This window comes from Mytilus trossulus, unplaced genomic scaffold, assembly GCF_036588685.1.
Source record: "Mytilus trossulus isolate FHL-02 unplaced genomic scaffold, PNRI_Mtr1.1.1.hap1 h1tg001190l__unscaffolded, whole genome shotgun sequence".
Taxonomy (NCBI): Eukaryota; Metazoa; Mollusca; class Bivalvia; order Mytilida; family Mytilidae; genus Mytilus; species Mytilus trossulus.
This window is the reverse complement of record NW_026963700.1, coordinates 1-16,823: the sequence shown is the minus strand read 5'-3', so window position 1 is coordinate 16,823 and position 16,823 is coordinate 1. Positions and strand designations below refer to the sequence as shown.

Sequence of the window (16,823 nt, the reverse complement as noted above, 5' to 3'; positions counted from 1 at the left end):
AAAGTAGTTTTTTGGCACTTAGAACTTCGAAGCGTTATAAAGAAAAATTGTAGTAAGTAGGGCTTTGATTCCTAAAGAAAAAGTTAATCTTCTTCTTCATAAATAAGTTAAAAGTAGTTAATATATAACTTAGAATTGTCAGTTCTAGATTCCTCTTACTGAGGCTTTTTATAATTTATCTTTTTTAAAGAGACGTGCATAATTGTTTTGTGAAAAGTGCACTTGAATTAAAATAGTATAAATAAATTTTAGTACCTTTTGCATAAGGGTTTTTCAAGACAAGTTTAAGAATTTAATTTTCCCGAATAAAAGAGAGTTATTTTTTTGAGTTAAGAAATCGTGGCAGAGATTTAATTAAACTAAAGAATAGCGGCTAGATACTATTCGCGCTTTTAGATATCTGGTTGGCTTAAAAAGATGTGTAAGCATTTTCCTTAACTATTTAAGGGGTAAAATTTTTTGGGTTAAGCTGAAAAATACTAAAATTGATGTTAAAAAAAAATTGGGTTTCTATAGGCTTTAAACTGGCTATTAGATATTAGTGTATTTTAACTAAAACCAGATGGGGAAAAAAGATTAATTGGGTTATTCATTTACTTTAAAATAAGCCTATGGTTGTAGGACCAGTGACTATGATAAAAACGAGTAAAAATATTATTTATTTGGTATTACTATTTTGTTTTACCTTAAAAAACTAAAGGCTAAATAAAAGTTTTTAAACGAATTCGGCAAACTAAACTTCTCGACTGTTTAACAAAAACATTTCCTTTTGATGTAAGTAAAAGGTAGTCCCTGCCCAGTGCAACTAGAGTAATGTTTGTTGTAAACGGCGGCGTTAACGTGAGCGTCCTAAGGTAGCGCGATAATTTGCCTTTCAATTGAAGGATGGTATGAAAGGGTTAACGAAGAAGGTGCTGTGTCTGAAAATTTAATTTAAACTAACTTTAAGGTGAAGAGGCCTTTATGTAAAAGAAGGACGACAAGACCCTATGAAGCTTTATCTTAATTGGAGTTTTTGGCTCTTATACGATTTTGATGGGAGATCAGTGAAAATAAGTCTTTCACTATTATATAAATCTAACTCGTATTTCCTAACTTTATATGTGTGGCTAGCTACTCTAGGGATAACAGCGCAATTTCTCCCGAAAGATGGTATTGGAGGGGAAGATTGCGACCTCGATGTTGGCTTTAGATATCCTAGAGGCGTAGAAGCTTCTAATGGTGGGTCTGTTCGCCCTTTAAAATCTAACATGAGCTGAGTTCAGAACGGCGTGAGCTAGTTCAGTTTCTATCCTCTTTTAAAAATGAGCTAATTTTGTACGAAAGGACTTTTTCGCTAAAGCAACGCTTTGCCCTGGCTCTGTCATTGCTTAAATAATGCTACGCAATAAACTGATTAGTTTATAAAAAGGGTTGCCTTTTATGAAGCTGAAGGCCAATTAGTGGCGGTAGGGCGTGTCGTTGGTTCTTGTTAAAATTAGTATTGCTATTTTATTAAAAAATAGGGTTAAAACGGGTTGCAAATTAGGTAAAAAATAAAACAGTCTATTAATGCAGCCAAAAAGCAGCAATCACCCACCTAAAGAATAAAACAAGGGTTCTAAAAAGGCGGTGTGTAATGGATTTGTGCTAGTAACAGACAAAAAAAAACCAAACACTGTGGAAACCCTTAAGAATGAGGTTTTATAGTGTACCGCATTTCCTGTTACCTGGCCGGTACAGTGACCGCAAGGCCTGTTCTCCTGTCCTTTTACACGGAAACCCTGTTGCTGATGCATGTAAAAAGCCCTTAGTTAAGATAACTTATAAGTCAAAGTAAAACTTAATTTTACTTGACATTGTGTATTTTATTGAAAATCTAGTTGCGAATGCCCATACCTGTCCAAACTTGTTTTAGATTATGCTTTACAACCTGTTGTAGATAAGGTTTTGAACCCTTTACAGTGAGTAAGCATTTTTCAGAGTCATGTGAGACTTAACCTAATTAGTGGTAGAAAAAAACAAACTTAAACCTAAATTCTAAAGCTATTTGCTTCCTGTGGTTAATTGTAAACTGCAGGAGAAATGGATCTAAGGTGTTAATTTTTTTCGTTTGCCCTAATTTTGGTTGCTCATGTGATTTTTTGGGGTTTGAAAACTAGACTATCTGTATCTTAAAATCAAAAAATAAATAGAAATCAAGTCATATGAAAGTTCCCAAAGCGTAATTCATGGGTCACTTAAAGTCTAAGCAAAAAAGTAAATCAAAAATAAAATAAAATCAAAATGACACACTAATGCCTGGGGGGGCTGATCTGGAGGGGAGGAAATAGGAAAGCAGGTTAAATAGAGGTGACAAAAATGTGGTGTGCAGCAACAAAATGAAGCTAAATAAAATTGTGAAACGTAGAAGCGTGAGCTTGTAAACAAGGTTGTGAGCGTCTTAAAAAGTAAGTGTTAACAATAGTATGTAATATTAACACGCCTAAAAGGGGGTTAGGTGGGTTATAAACTTACAAAGACTACAAGTGATGAAGTTTATGTCTGGTCCTGAGGTCCCTTTTAAGTGAGTTAGTTTCGTATAAAAGGTTTTTAAGCAAAGCAATGTTCTGTCACAGATCTGAGTGCTATAGACAATATTGTATAGGGCCTTTTTATGTAAATAAACGTGGCGTTAGGCTGTTAAATGTGCTGGTTATAGGATGGTTACATAGCAATAATTACTATATTTGCCTTCTGGGCAAAAATTTTAATGAAATTAGTGTACGCTGGGTGAATAAATTAAGCTAGAATGTTGAGCTGTTAATTGAAAATCCCAGTAATTTGCTTAGGGTATAAGATTCTTATTCTCAAGCCAGATAGCCTGTCTCTTAAGTTGTGTTTAGTTGCTAATGTTAATATAACTGAGAGCTACAAATTCTTCCTAGCTTAGTTGTACGTGGGGGGATGGCCCAGTTGCTTTGATGAAGCTAAGCTCAAAAGTAGTTTATTGCTCTGAGGTGTTATAAAGAAGTATTATAGTACGTAGGACTTTGATTCCTAAAGAAAAAGTTAAAGCTTTTCTTTATAAACAATTTAAGAGGAGTTAATTAGTTTTAGGCTCATCTCACTGAGGTTTTTTAGAATTTATCTTTCTAAAGAAATGCACACGATTGCCTCATAAAAAGCTTACTTGAAGTAAAGTGGGGCAAATAAATTTTAGTACTTCTTGCATAAGGGTAAAGCGAAGAGGCCTGTGTGTAAAAGAAGAGCAACAAGACCCTGCGAAGCTTTATTTTAATTGAAGTTTTTGGGTTTGTTAACCCAAAAGCTTATGCATAGCTTTAAGGTCTCTTTTAAGCGAGCGAGTTTTTAGCTAAAGCAATACTTTGTGACGGATCTGTAATGACATAAATAATATTGTATAATAGGCTGATTAACTTATAAAAAGGGTTCTTTTTATGTAAATGAGTGTGTTGCTTAGTGATAGATTGTTGAATGTGTTGGGCACTAGAGAGGCTGTATGAGAGTGGCTTAGGCAGGGGTTTGCTGCAAAAAAAGGCTTACTGTTAAGGGGTGTGTGAGATGGTTTTTTTTCATATAAAAACTGAGTGTTTAGAATAGACGTTGGAGGAGGGGACTTATGTCAGGGCGGAGGGGGTGACACTGTTAGGGTGCTCCCATTACCTGAAACTATTTCAGCTGTTGGAGATGCTGTTGTGAATGGTGTCGCTGAAGTTGTTCCTGATAATCAGGAGGAAGGGGGCCCCCATGCTGAGGGTGGCTATGTTCCTTTAGAAGAACAAATAGCTGTTGTGGAGCCTGAAGTCCCAGCTAATGTCTGTCAGCCAGTCGAGCAGAGAAATGTGGTTGTAAGTGAAGAAGACAGTGTTCCTGATGTTAGTAAAGACGGGGTCAGTAGTTATTAATGCTCATAGTTAAAGTTTATTGGTGTATTAATAGTTATAATTTATTAAAATAATCCATAAGATAAGCAAAATTACAGTTAATTCGTTTATTGTTAGGCTGTTATGGTCTATTTAAAAACTGGTCAATACGGGTCTCCTTACACCTAATTAACTTGGTTTTAGTGTATGCTTGAAAGGCTACAAAGCCTTTGCGGGGAGTAAGCATTCTTCAGGACCACATGAGATTCAACCTAATTATTGGCAGAGAAAGTGGTGAATTTGACCCTTAAATTCTAAGTTACTTGGGCTCTATAGCTAATTGTAAGCTGTAGGATAATGGGGATTTGAGACGTTTATTTCCTCATTTACCCCAGCTCTGGTTGCTCATGTGGTTTTCGGTTCGAAAACGAGGCGTGTATCTTAAAAATAAAAAAATTTTTGAAGCGTAAGTTGTTGGTCGCTTTAAGTCTAATTAAAAATAAAGTAAAAATGGAGCAAAAACAAAGTTGGACACTTAACACTTTGGGTGTCTTCAGAGGTGTAAAAAGGGGGGTCCAAGCTTATGTGTACTCATAAAAAAATGCGGTGTGCGGGGGGTTTGTGCCTGTATATATAACAAAAATTCATGAGGTGGCCGAGGAAGAGGTGGTGAGCTGTAAACTCATAAACAAGGTGTAGGCCTTTCTTATGAGATGGTTGGTAACAATACTGTGAATAATATTAACACGCCTAAGAGGGTTGGTCCGTGACGAAGTACTAATAAGTTGGTGAAGATTATGAATGACAGGTTCTATGATTTGCCTTGTCCTGTAAACTTAAACGCTTGGTGAAGGTTTGGCTCTATACTAGGCTTGTGCCTAATTATCCAACTTCTAAGGGGTCTTTTATTGTCAACTCATTATACTGCTCATGAAGACATGGCATTCGATTCTGTAGTACATATTATGCGTAATGTGGAAAAAGGATGAATGTTGCGTAATATTCATGCAAATGGGTCCTCTATGTTTTTTATCTGTATTTATGCGCACATTGCTCGTGGGCTGTATTATGGGTCTTATTTAGATAAGACAGTGTGGTATTTTGGGGTGCATTTGTTTTTGTTAACTATGGCGGAGGCTTTCCTCGGTTACACTTTGCCTTGGGGGCAAATGTCATATTGGGGGGCTACTGTTATTACTAATATACTTAGAGTGATCCCCGTAGTAGGAGAGAGTATGCTCCGCTATGTATGAGGGGGTTGGACCGTGTGTAATGCAACTCTAAAGCGGTTTTATACTTTACACTTTCTCTTACCGTTTGTGATAGTGGCGGTTGTTTTTTTACACCTGTTTTTTTTACATGAGAAAGGGAGTAATAACCCTTTGGGTATTGAAAGAGGTACTATGTGTGTGCCCTTCCACCCCTTCTATACTATTAAAGATCTTTTTGGTTATGTTTGCTTTAGGTTCTTTTTTATATATTTAGTGTGTGTGGATCCTGAGCTGTTAGGGAATCATTTAAACTATTGGCCTGCTAATCCTATAAAAACGCCAATCCATGTTCAGCCTGAGTGGTATTTTATGTTTGCTTATGCAATCCTTCGTTCAATTCCTCATAAAGCGGGGGGGGTATATGTTATGTTTTTGTCGATTGTAGTATTATACCTAATTCCTAGTCTTCACAGAGGTAAGTATCGAAGTTTATGTTTTTACCCGTTTAATCAAGTAGTGTTTTGAGTGTTGGTTGGTAGGTTTATTAGGTTAACATGGATTGGTGCTCGCCCAGTGCGGGAGCCTTATATCATTTTGGGGCAGTGTCTTTCAGTCATTTATTTCTCTAGGTTGTTATTAAACCCTCTTTCTTTGTGGGTGTGGGACAAGCTGCTTGAATACCCTAAATTCTGTAGGAGTCGTCCTGTAGACCTGAAATGGTTTAAGTTTTTAGCTTATTTCAAGTTATTAAAATTAGTAAATCGCGAAAGTAGCGCACGTGAGTGGGCTAATAAGTGTAGAAAAATATAAATATGTCTTTTTACGGGAGTCGATATTTTGGTGATATTGTCCATGGGGAACTAGGGAAAGACCTGTTCCGGTACCATGGTTTTGTGATGATAGTAGCAGTGGCTGTGTTGGTCTTTGTTATATATATAGGATGCGTAATCCTTCTTACTAAATTTTCTTATCGCCATTTCTTGAACCGTCAACGATTAGAATTTTGATGGACTATTGTGCCAATGTTGATGTTAGTAGGGTTGTGGTTTCCTTCTATAATTAACCTATATTATATAGAAGAAGTAAAACGGCCCCGGTGAAATTTTAAGGCGATTGGGAAACAATGGTACTGATCTTACGAATTTTGTCGCAATTTAGACACTCCAAGCTCTAGAGAAAGCGCTGAAAGAATTTCGTGTTATACAATTGATTCTTACATAGAAGACCAGCAGGAGACATTTAGAAAAGGAGGGTATCGTTTGTTGGATGTTGATAACCGGATGGTGGCTCCAGCAGATGTGCAAATAACTGCTTTTGTAAGAAGGTCTGATGTGCTCCATTCGTTTGCACTCCCTAAGTTACTAATTAAAGTAGATGCCATCCCAGGTCGAATTAATCGGCTTCCTATAAAAGCTTCCCAGTGTAGAATTATTTACGGGCAGTGTTCTGAAATTTGCGGGGTTAACCATAGATTTATACCGATTGTGATTGAGTTTATTCCTGAGAAATATTTTGTCATATGGTTGGAAGCTCTTAACTAAAATAAAAAATAAGCTAAAGCTTTTAAGAAGCGTTAAACTTTTAATTTAATGAACTTGTACAATGGGCAAGTAGCTTTTAGTGATAAGGTGGTCTAATATTAGGATATAGGGCTCATGCCCCTAAGGCGCCGTGAGTAGTGGCTCTTATCTTTGTGAGAGCTGGCAGAGCTAATGCGTTTGATTTAGGATCAATTCATAAGTATATATACTTGCTTTCATGGCACAAGCTGGCAGACCTAATGCATACGATTTAAGCTCGTCTTATAAGATATACTCTTGTTTGTGTGTGAATTACAAAGCTAAGCCCAGTCTCATTATGGTTAGTGTCGAGTGTCTATTTAAGACTCTAAGGAGAGTAGCTGTTTTCTTTGGAGCCTCTATCCTATTAAGCCTTTGTCAAGTGTCAGCGGACTCTTTTACTCCCTTGGGGTCGACTAAGGCTGCACTGGTGGACTGAGTAGGCGTGGTTGTTGGTGTTATCCCTTTTGTAGGGGTGCTTCTCGCTGTGGGCTTCTATACTTTGTTGGAACGTAAAATTTTGGCTATCATTATAATCCGAAAGGGTCCATCCAAGGTGAGTTATATAGGGATCTTGCAGCCTTTTAGTGACGCAGGTAAGTTGTTATGTAAAGAGTTTATTGTGCCTACACGTGCTAACGTAGGGCCCTTCATTTTGGCTCCTGCACTAATATTAACTATCAGTTTACTTGGATGGCTTTTATACCCGTATAAGTCGGCTGAAGTGTTTTATGTTTTCGGGGTGATTCTGTTTATAGTTATTACTAGAGTCAGGGTTTACGGGGTAATAATATCCGGATGGGCTTCTAACTCTAAATACTCTTTGCTAGGTGCAGTTCGTGCGATGGCGCAAAGAATTTCTTATGAGATCCCTATAGGATTTATCTTCTTTTGTGTGGTGCTGTGCTCGGGTGTGTTTATGTTTCAAGAAATTAGGGTGTTCCAACAAAGGTCCTTTTTTTTCTTTTTTCCTTTGTGCGTAGTTATAGTTGTCTGAATGCTGTGTATGCTAGCTGAAACTAATCGGGCGCCATTTGATTTTGTGGAAGGAGAGTCGGAATTAGTGTCAGGATACAACGTGGAGTACAGCGGAGGGGGGTTTGCAGTTATATTTATTGCGGAGTACTCTAGTATTCTTCTCAGAAGGGTTATAAGGGCGGCGATATTTTTCGGGGGAAATGAAGCGTTGATCGGGGTCTTTATGATGGCTTTTGCGGTCTTCTTTGTGGTTATTCGTGCTTCTTTACCTCGTTTACGTTATGATAAGTTAATGAGTTTGTGTTGGACTGTTCTTCTATGTGTCATACTTATGGCTAGTGTGTGTGTAGTAGTTCTAGTTAGGGTGTATGTAAGATAATATAAACTAGTATAATTCATTTACACTGAATGTGTCAGATAAAGTCTGTCTTACTTATGGTTAAAAGGTTGGCAATTAGACTTATTGCATTGATTATTATAAAAAACCTAAATATGAGTGTCATTGGGTTAAGCGTTCTAACTATTCTAAGTATGGGCGCCACAAGAGTCGCGATAGGGGGGGTAGAGTTGAACGGGTTGTACACCACAGACTTTGTAATAGGGTTAATGGTTACACTAACTCTATTTGTAGCAATTCTTTCCTACCTAAGGAGGGTTAAGATCCACCGGAAAGCAAGATTTAATTTAATAATTATCAGAATCAGCCTAATTTTAGTGATAAGATTCAGGGTGAGGAGGTTCTTTCTTTTTTTTTTTTTTTTTGAAAGTGTGCTAGCCCCTCTGTTGTTATTAATTGTAGGCTGAGGCTATCAGCCAGAGCGTTTACAGGCAGGGGGGTATATAGTAATCTATACGGTGTTCGGATCTCTTTTTTTCTTATGGGGGGTAAGAGAACTCTATATTAGAGGGTTGAGGAGGAGGATAAGTTCTGTGGTAAGGCTAGTAAAAAAAAGGGGAATGAGATTGTGATGGCTATACATTCTAGGGTTTCTTATCAAGCTACCAATATATCCATTTCACCTGTGACTACCTAAGGCTCACGTAGAGGCCCCAGTAGCCGGTTCGATGCTATTGGCCGGGGTGGTACTAAAATTAGGAGGGTACGGGCTGCTTCGATTTATAATAGTTATACAAATAAGGCTTAGAAGCGTTTTTTTTGTGCTGCTACTAGTGGTGAACTTGGCAGGAGGTGTCTACGCAGGATTAGCGTGTGTACGGCAAGTGGACCTAAAATGTTTGGTAGCATATTCCTCTGTAGCGCATATGAGGCTTGTGCTATTAGGAGTGCTTAGCAACACGGTATTAGGGGTAGTGGGGGCCATTATTATTATGATCGGGCATGGGTTGTGTTCATCAGGTTTGTTCAGGTATGTGAATGCTATCTATAAGATGAGGCACTCGCGTCTGCTAGTAATAAATAAAGGGGGCTTGTTAGTCTGCCCAAGTCTAGTCTTAATGTGTTTCCTGTTAAGATCAAGCAACATAGCAGCCCCTCCTAGTCTAAACTTATTTGGGGAAATCCTCGTTTTCGGCGTGGGAGGGTGAATAAGTGGAGTGTTCCTGCTTATCCTGGGTCTGATAAGCTTTATTAGGGCATGTTTTAGACTATACCTATATGGAAGTTGTTGTCACGGGAAGGGGGTGTCACACAGGGAGTCCTTAAACTTGAGAAGAGTTTGTGATGTTTTTGTTCTGGCGGCTCATTGGATACCGCTGAACTTTATGTTTATGTTTATACCCTAAACAATGAATCGTAATCCTTATTCTCGTTACTATGTACCAGGTCCAAGTCCGTGGCCCTTTTTTGTGGCTATCTCGGCAAACGGAATAGCGGTAGGGTTAATTTTGTGACTGCATCGAACTCCCAGATTTCTATTAATAGGAATGAGGTTGGGGTGTATACTATTGAGAACTTTTAGATGATGGCGAGACTTAATTCGTGAGGGAGATATTGGGTTTCATACTCGCTTCGTAATCAAGAGATTTCGTGATGGAGTTGCCCTTTTTATTCTGTCTGAAGTAATGTTCTTCTTTTCTTTTTTTTGGACTTTCTTCCATAATGCCTTAAGACCCTCGTGTGAACTAGGGATGCGATGACCCCCTCCAGGGATCCGCACGCCAAACCCGTCGTCGACAAGGCTGTTCGAGACAGGTCTTTTAATTAGGAGGGGTTATTCGTAACTCAAGCCCATAAGAGAATGCGTTTGAAGGATTATGATGTTGGGCCATTTATTGGCCTAGTGGTAACAATTTTATGTGGGACTGTGTTCTTCCTAGTGCAACTTCGAGAATACTACTGAAACTCATACACTATTGCAGATAGGGTGTATGGAAGAGTGTTTTATTTACTAACTGGGTTTCATGGAATGCACGTAGTTGTGGGGACTCTTTGACTAATGGTGAGGTTAGTCCGACTATGGCGTGGGGAGTTTTCCAGTCAACGGCACTTTGGTTTTGAGGCTTGCATTTGGTACTGACACTTCGTAGATGTGGTATGGGTAGCCATTATGATGTTTAGTATATGTGTGGTTTGGAGGATGGTTATACATGTGGTGGTTCAAAATATGAGACGGGGACGTCTATACGTTTAAGTACCCAGACGCAAAGCCTTCGTGGTATGCGTACATTCAAGAAGAGGCATGCTCCGTCCTGATATAAGATTCCTGACCATTTAAAAGGTTAAAAATAGGAGTCATACAGACTAGTTAAACAGTTTTTGATTTGAAATCAAGTACCAAAGCGATTCCAAGCGCTTACTAGTCTGAGTAAAGTAGTCTAATTAAGGACAGAAGACCTATGATTTTCAAGTGTTATAAGTAACCTTTACTTGAAATGGTAAGCTTTGTGGTAAGACCTATAAATTAGTGAGATTAGGGGTAATATTGATCGGGACAATTCTTAGGGTTAGAAGAGAAGAGATAGTAGGGGTGTGACTCGGTTTAGAGCTAAATCTGTATGGATTTCTTGTAATTATAAACCCTGATGGTCACTATAGTCCTGAGCCCCTGTGTAAAATATTTTGTGGTACAAAGAACGGGGTCAATTCTGATACTAGTGGGGTTTTGTAACCTTGATAGAGCAGCACGTAGTGAGAGGGCTGGTGATAAGGGGGGCGGGTACAGTGTTAAAATCTGGCGTTTTCCCGCTACATTCGTGGGTCCCTTCAAATTATTAAGAAACGCAGATGGTTAGCAAGAGGGTTAATATTAACTTGGCAAAAAAGTCGCCCCCCTTGTCTTTTTATCAATAATTATACCCTCTAAGGGGTTGTGAGTAGTATTGTATTGATAGCTGGAATTGGGGCAGTAAGGGGGGCCCTTAACCAGAATTCAGTACGAGTAATAAGCGCGTACTCGTCGTTGTGCATACATCATGAATGCTGTTAGGGCTCACATGGTCAAGAAGTAGTCTTTGTAGGGTATTTTGCAGTTTACTCGCTGTCGGTAGGGCTGTTTTTTTATGGGTGCTAATAATAAACAAAAACAAGAATGGGCGGTCAGATAGTAGAGCCGCGAGGGGTATAGGGTTACTGATACTGATGGGGATGCCTCCTTTCCTTGGCTTTCTAGCGAAAGTATTGGTGTTTCTAATGAGAGGAAGGGCTGTAATCGTGGCTTGTATTATAGGTTCAGTAATCAGGCTAACATTCTACATTGACTTTTTTTATAGGATAAGTAATAAAAAGGTTAGTAGACAAAAACAAAGCAGAATTCAAGATTATGTGGAGGATAGTGATCGGGGCTAACCTAGCAGGGGGGGCATTGATCTTGGTGAGATTTATTTAGAAACTGCTTTTAGGCCAGGGGCGTTTTGATTTCGGCTCAAAAAGAGTGGGTAAAAACCACAAAAGTATGATAAAAAGGTAATTTAAAATAAAATATTTTGTTTCAAACATAACTATAGGTAGTTGTTACCTCCTTTTTGTAGAATGGTACTTTAAAAAAAAGGATTGGTTTGCATCTAATTATTAAGCCTAGGTTTTCATTCTTAAGTGAGGAAGTTAATTACATAAAGAGGGGCTGCTAACTTTGTTATAAATGGCTTGTACCATTTTTCCTTATAAAAAAGTAGTTTAATTTAAGAACGATAGGTTGTGGGGCTATTAGTGGTGTCAACCCTTTTTTAGCTAGATATAGTTTAAAATAAAATATTGGCTTTGGGAGCTAAAGACACTTCCATAAGTTTTCTAGAAGAATGGTTATGGGGGTTAAGAGTTGCGTTTGTCTGCATTGTGTCTTTTTTGTTTACGGGGTTATTTATGCTACTAAGGGAAAAGCGGGTCTAGACCGAGAAAAGTGCAGTCCATATGAGTGTGGATTTGAGCCTATGGAAGAGCTCGGAGGCCCTTTTCTATCCGATTCTTTCTAGTAGCAGTTTTGTTCGTCGTGTTGATGTAGAGGTAGTGCTGTTAATACCTTTTGCCTACATGTTCTTTTACGGTAAGAGAGTGTTAGGGATTTTGTCCTCAAGGGGTTTCCTTCTTATCTTGTTTGGGGGTCTCTACCACGAATATCGTGAGGGGTCTTTGGAATGAGTAGGTTAATACTAGAAGTGGCATTTATGCGAAACGAATTTTGATGAGAGGTGATTGTAAGAGGCTTACTTTTGCTGTTGGAAGTGTATTGTGTGTACCTGTGGTTTTCACGTCGAGAGTGCTTCTTAAGGAAGTATGGGACCAATGAAAGTTCTCAAGGATCTAATAGAAGGTTTGAAAAGGCATATCTTACTATAGCGTATAGGGAAAAAAATATTAAGAGGCTAAAATCTAGTGCGGCTCTAAGGGCTAATAAGGCTAGATGATTGGCTTCTAAGTAAGGATAAATAAAATGATAAAAATACTAAAAAAGGAAGAAGTAGGGGGTTATGGAGAAGTGGAGTCCTGGTGACGTCGATGGCTGTGATCAACAAATCACAAAGATATTGGAACCCTTTATCTGTATAGCGGAGTCTGAGGAGGGTTGTTTGGAGCAAGGTTGAGGTTAATGATCCGAATGCAACTGGGGCATCCTGGAGCAGTGTTCTTAAAAAGAGATTGATTCTATAATGTGGTGGTTACAACGCATGCCTTAATAATAATTTTTTTTGCTGTGATACCTATCTTAATTGGAGCTTTCGGTAATTGGTTGATTCCTCTGCTAGTAGGAGGTAAAGATATAATTTACCCGCGAATAAACAACTTAAGTTATTGACTATCTCCTAATGCACTATATTTACTAATACTGTCCTTTAGAACGGATAAAGGAGTTGGTGCTGGATGAACTATTTACCCCCCTTTATCTGTGTACCCCTATCATAGGGGCCCTAGGATGGATGTTCTTATTGTGTCACTACATCTAGCTGGGCTCAGCTCTCTAGTGGGGGCTATTAACTTTGCTAGGACCAATAAAAATATGCCAGTGTTAGAAATGAAAGGAGAACGAGCGGAGCTTTATGTTTTAAGGATTAGAGTTACTGCAGTTCTTTTAATTATTTCAATTCCGGTTCTAGGAGGGGGCATCACAATAATCTTGTTTGACCGAAACTTTAACACAACTTTTTTCGATCCCGCAGGAGGGGGGGACCCCGTTTTGTTCCAACATTTGTTTTGATTTTTTGGGCATCCGGAAGTGTATATTCTTATTCTACCTGCCTTTGGTGTGATATCAAAAGTAATTATGCATTGCTCTGGAAAAGAAGCGGTTTTTGGTCTAATTGGGATAGTATACGCAATAATCGGAATTGGAGGGTTAGGGTGTATGGTGTGGGCTCACCACATGTTTACCGTAGGTCTTAATGTTGATACTCGAGGCTATTTTTCTACCGCAACTATAGTAATCGCTGTTCCAACAGGGGTGAAAGTATTCAGATGACTGGCAACTATAGCAGGAAGAAAATTCAAAATAAAGCCTGCCGCCTACTGAAGTACTGGGTTTCTGTTTTTATTCACCGTGGGAGGGCTAACAGGGGTCTTACTGTCTAGGGCTTCTATGGATGTGTCTCTACACGACACATATTATGTGGTGGCTCATTTCCATTATGTGCTAAGAATAGGGGCGGTGTTTGGGGTGTTCTGTGGTCTTAACCATTGGTTGCCAAATTTTGTTGGAGTATGCTTTAATAAGAAATGGAGGAAAGCCCATTTTATAGCAATATTTTTTGGGGTAAATACTACCTTCTTTCCTCAGCATTTCTTAGGCCTAAGAGGAATGCCTCGACGGTATATAGACTACGCTGATATTTATGCTCACTGACATTGGGTGTCTTCTTATGGGTCCGCTGTGTCTTTTGGGTCTCTAATATATTTTAAGTTCCTTCTATGAGAGGCTCTAGTAAGCCAGCGAGGGGTTGTATTTAGTGGGGGTTTATGTGGTGAAATAGACTGAGCAGGTACCCGAGACCTTTATCCAGGAAGGAAGCATGTTTATAGCCAATTGCCATTTGTGTGAACTAACCCTTATAACACGTGTATCACTTATATTTATAAGAAATCGCGTAATCAATAATTTAAAGTCATGTTAATAGATGTTTTTTCTAGATTTGATGCTCACAGCTATAACTTAATTTGGTTGTCTATGCCGTTATGGTTGCTGTCTTCTATAGTGCCAATAACCGTGCTATTTAGAGACGTGTACACTAAGGGTAGAAGTACGAGCTCTTTTCGGAGTTTGGTGCTATCCTTTACTTATTCGATGATTCGATTGAACGGAAAGGGACTAAAGCTATCTGGGTTTCCTCTAGTAATAAGGGGTCTGTTCATGATAATTCTGATACTAAATCTGTCTGGAAACTTTCCATTCTTTTTCCCTGTAAGAGGGCAGTTTGTGTTCGGGTTCTCCTTTGCTTTGTCTATTTGAACTTGTTTAGTTTTATCTAGTCTTTTATGCAGATTTGAGCAGGGGTTGATGAGTCTCGTTCCAACAGGTTGCCCGTTAATCCTTGTGCCTTTTATAGTAGTGGTTGAGCTAATTAGTGGCATACTTCGCCCTTTAACATTAGTTTTACGTCTGACACTAAATCTGGGAGCTGGTAAAGTAATTCTAACTATATGCAGGAGAGAGTTAGTAGTTAGCTGGTTAAATAGCAGAAGGCTGCTTACAGGAGTTGGGGGTATTAAAGGGTTAATAATGGGCGGAGGTGTTTTTGGAGCCGCTGAAGTTGCAATCGCGTGTATTCAGTGTTATATTTTTTGTGTCTTATTGTGTCTCTATACGGAGGATCATAGAAGGTAGGTAGTTTTAAAAGCTTTGCTGAAGCGACGGCCTTGTAAGTCGTAGAAAACTATGTGTTTTAAAGCTATGATTTGAATAAAATTCCTAGGAGTTTTCTTAATAAGTATAGGCTGTTTTGTAATCTTCCGTATAAACAAACACCTTTTGTGTTTATTTGTAGGGCTTGAAATAATAAGACTAGGCTTATTGTTTGTAACCCATGTGTTTCTAATAAATCAGTTTTGGTTAATTTTACTAATTCTATGTTTAGCTGTTTGCGAAGCCAGAATTTGCTTGGCCCTTCTGGTTATGGTGATGCGACTATGCGGAGACGATTTGATGTCAAGGTTACTAAGAGATGGCTCGTAAAAATAGTATCATACAATTAAAAAGTAACTTAGGGTTACTTTTACTGATTCTGATTGGATACTTATTTATTCTTAGAGGGAGGACCTTTGGAAAAGCTTATTTATTGGAAGTTACTGTTTGAGAGAGTAATTGTCTCTCATTTAGCTTCAGAGTTCTACTAGATAGCGTAAGAATAGTCTTTGTTGGGACGGTTTTGGTAATTAGAGGAAGTGTAGCAACCTACTGCAAGTGGTATATAGCTGGAGAGCCATACTACAAGCGGTTTATGGGATTAGTATGGTTGTTTGTGCTGTCTATAGTGTTTATAATCTTAGTTCCTAATTTAGTAATACTTTTAATTGGTTGAGACGGGCTAGGGCTCACCTCATTCCTATTAGTGGCTTATTACCAGAACAATAAGAGGTTATCTGCGGCTATGTTGACAGCTTTGACTAATCGAATTGGGGATGTTTTTGTACTTTTTAGAGTTTCTATTTTTTTAAGAGAAGGGGGGTGGTTAATTTATATATACCACCCAGTGCAGACATGGGTTAATTTAGGGTTTGTGGTAGTTCTTGCAGGTATAACTAAAAGCGCACAAATGCCGTTTTGCGCATGGCTACCTGCTGCCATGGCGGCACCCACACCGGTCTCCTCTTTGGTGCATTCTTCGACATTGGTGACAGCTGGGGTTTATTTGATTCTTCGCTCTTTTTATATTATCAGAGCTAATCCCTTTGTGACTCAAATACTTATAGTCTTAAGACTATTTACTCTAATATTAGCGGGGTCAAGGGCTGTGTTTGCGTTTGACCTAAAAAAGGTAATCGCACTCTCGACTTTGAGGCAGTTAAGGTTAATAATATTCTCGATTTCAATCCTTCTTCCGTCTGTAGCTTTTTTTCATTTAGTAACCCATGCGGTATTTAAAGCTTTGTTGTTTCTAGGCGCAGGGGGTGTTATTCATAGAAACCAAAGAATCCAAGATATCCGGGGGTTAAGAAGCTTGTGGCAAGGATTACCGGTAAGAATGGGTGCAATAACGGTTGCAATTGTGTCCTTGAGAGGGGCCCCGTTTATAAGAGGGTTTTTCTCTAAAGACCTAATAATTGAGCTAAGAATGATAGACAGAAGAATAACTTATGGGTGCTATTTATTAGAGCTAACAGGTTTAATCTTCACTTCTTTTTATAGGGCACGGATTGTATTTAGAGTAATACTTGGGTCTAATTACGTTAATAGCAGAAGTTTGCGGATTAATGAGCACTTAAATATACAAACTCCTTTTCTTAGCCTGTATATTGGGGCTATTATCTTAGGAGGGGTATTAGGGAGGAAAATAGAGAGGTTTGGGTTTGTAGTAGTTCTTGAGAAATATGAGAGAGTCAGAGTATTTCTTATTCCCTTTGTAGGGTTAATTTTGTGATGAGGAGTGCTTAGAAAATTAGGGTCTAAGCCTTGGTCGTCAGCCAAACTATTAAGATTCTTTTTGAGAATGTGGCTCATAGAGAGGCTAACCTCCCACCCCAGAAAAATGGCCTTCTTTAAGGGGTCCAGGATGGTAGCTCAAAGTCTGGATCAAGGTTGACTAGAGCTATTGGGCCCTCAAGGTGCCCATAAGGGACTAGGTCAACTCAGCTGTTTGAATGAAATTGTTCAGAAAAATTATTTTACCTACCAGCTGGTAGTATGAGG

The 16,823-nt window shown here is 38.6% G+C and overlaps 1 protein-coding gene and 3 pseudogenes across 1 annotated transcript; all 4 read left to right on the top strand.

Annotated features, from left to right (window-relative positions):
* Positions 1-8,028: 8,028 nt before the first annotated feature.
* On the top strand, positions 8,029-9,336 carry LOC134703806 (NADH-ubiquinone oxidoreductase chain 4-like; annotated as a pseudogene).
* Positions 9,337-12,575: 3,239 nt separating this feature from the next.
* Positions 12,576-13,388, top strand: LOC134703804 (cytochrome c oxidase subunit 1-like; annotated as a pseudogene).
* Positions 13,389-13,559: 171 nt separating this feature from the next.
* Positions 13,560-14,075, top strand: LOC134703805 (cytochrome c oxidase subunit 1-like; annotated as a pseudogene).
* A 9-nt stretch (positions 14,076-14,084) lies between these two features.
* LOC134703803 (ATP synthase subunit a-like) lies at positions 14,085-14,797 on the top strand (the record flags this gene model as incomplete). The annotated part of the gene is given in 1 exon segment (XM_063563514.1): positions 14,085-14,797. A coding segment is annotated over 1 exon segment (713 nt), but the record flags the coding sequence as incomplete, so codon positions are not given.
* Between the last annotated feature and the right edge of the window lie 2,026 nt (positions 14,798-16,823).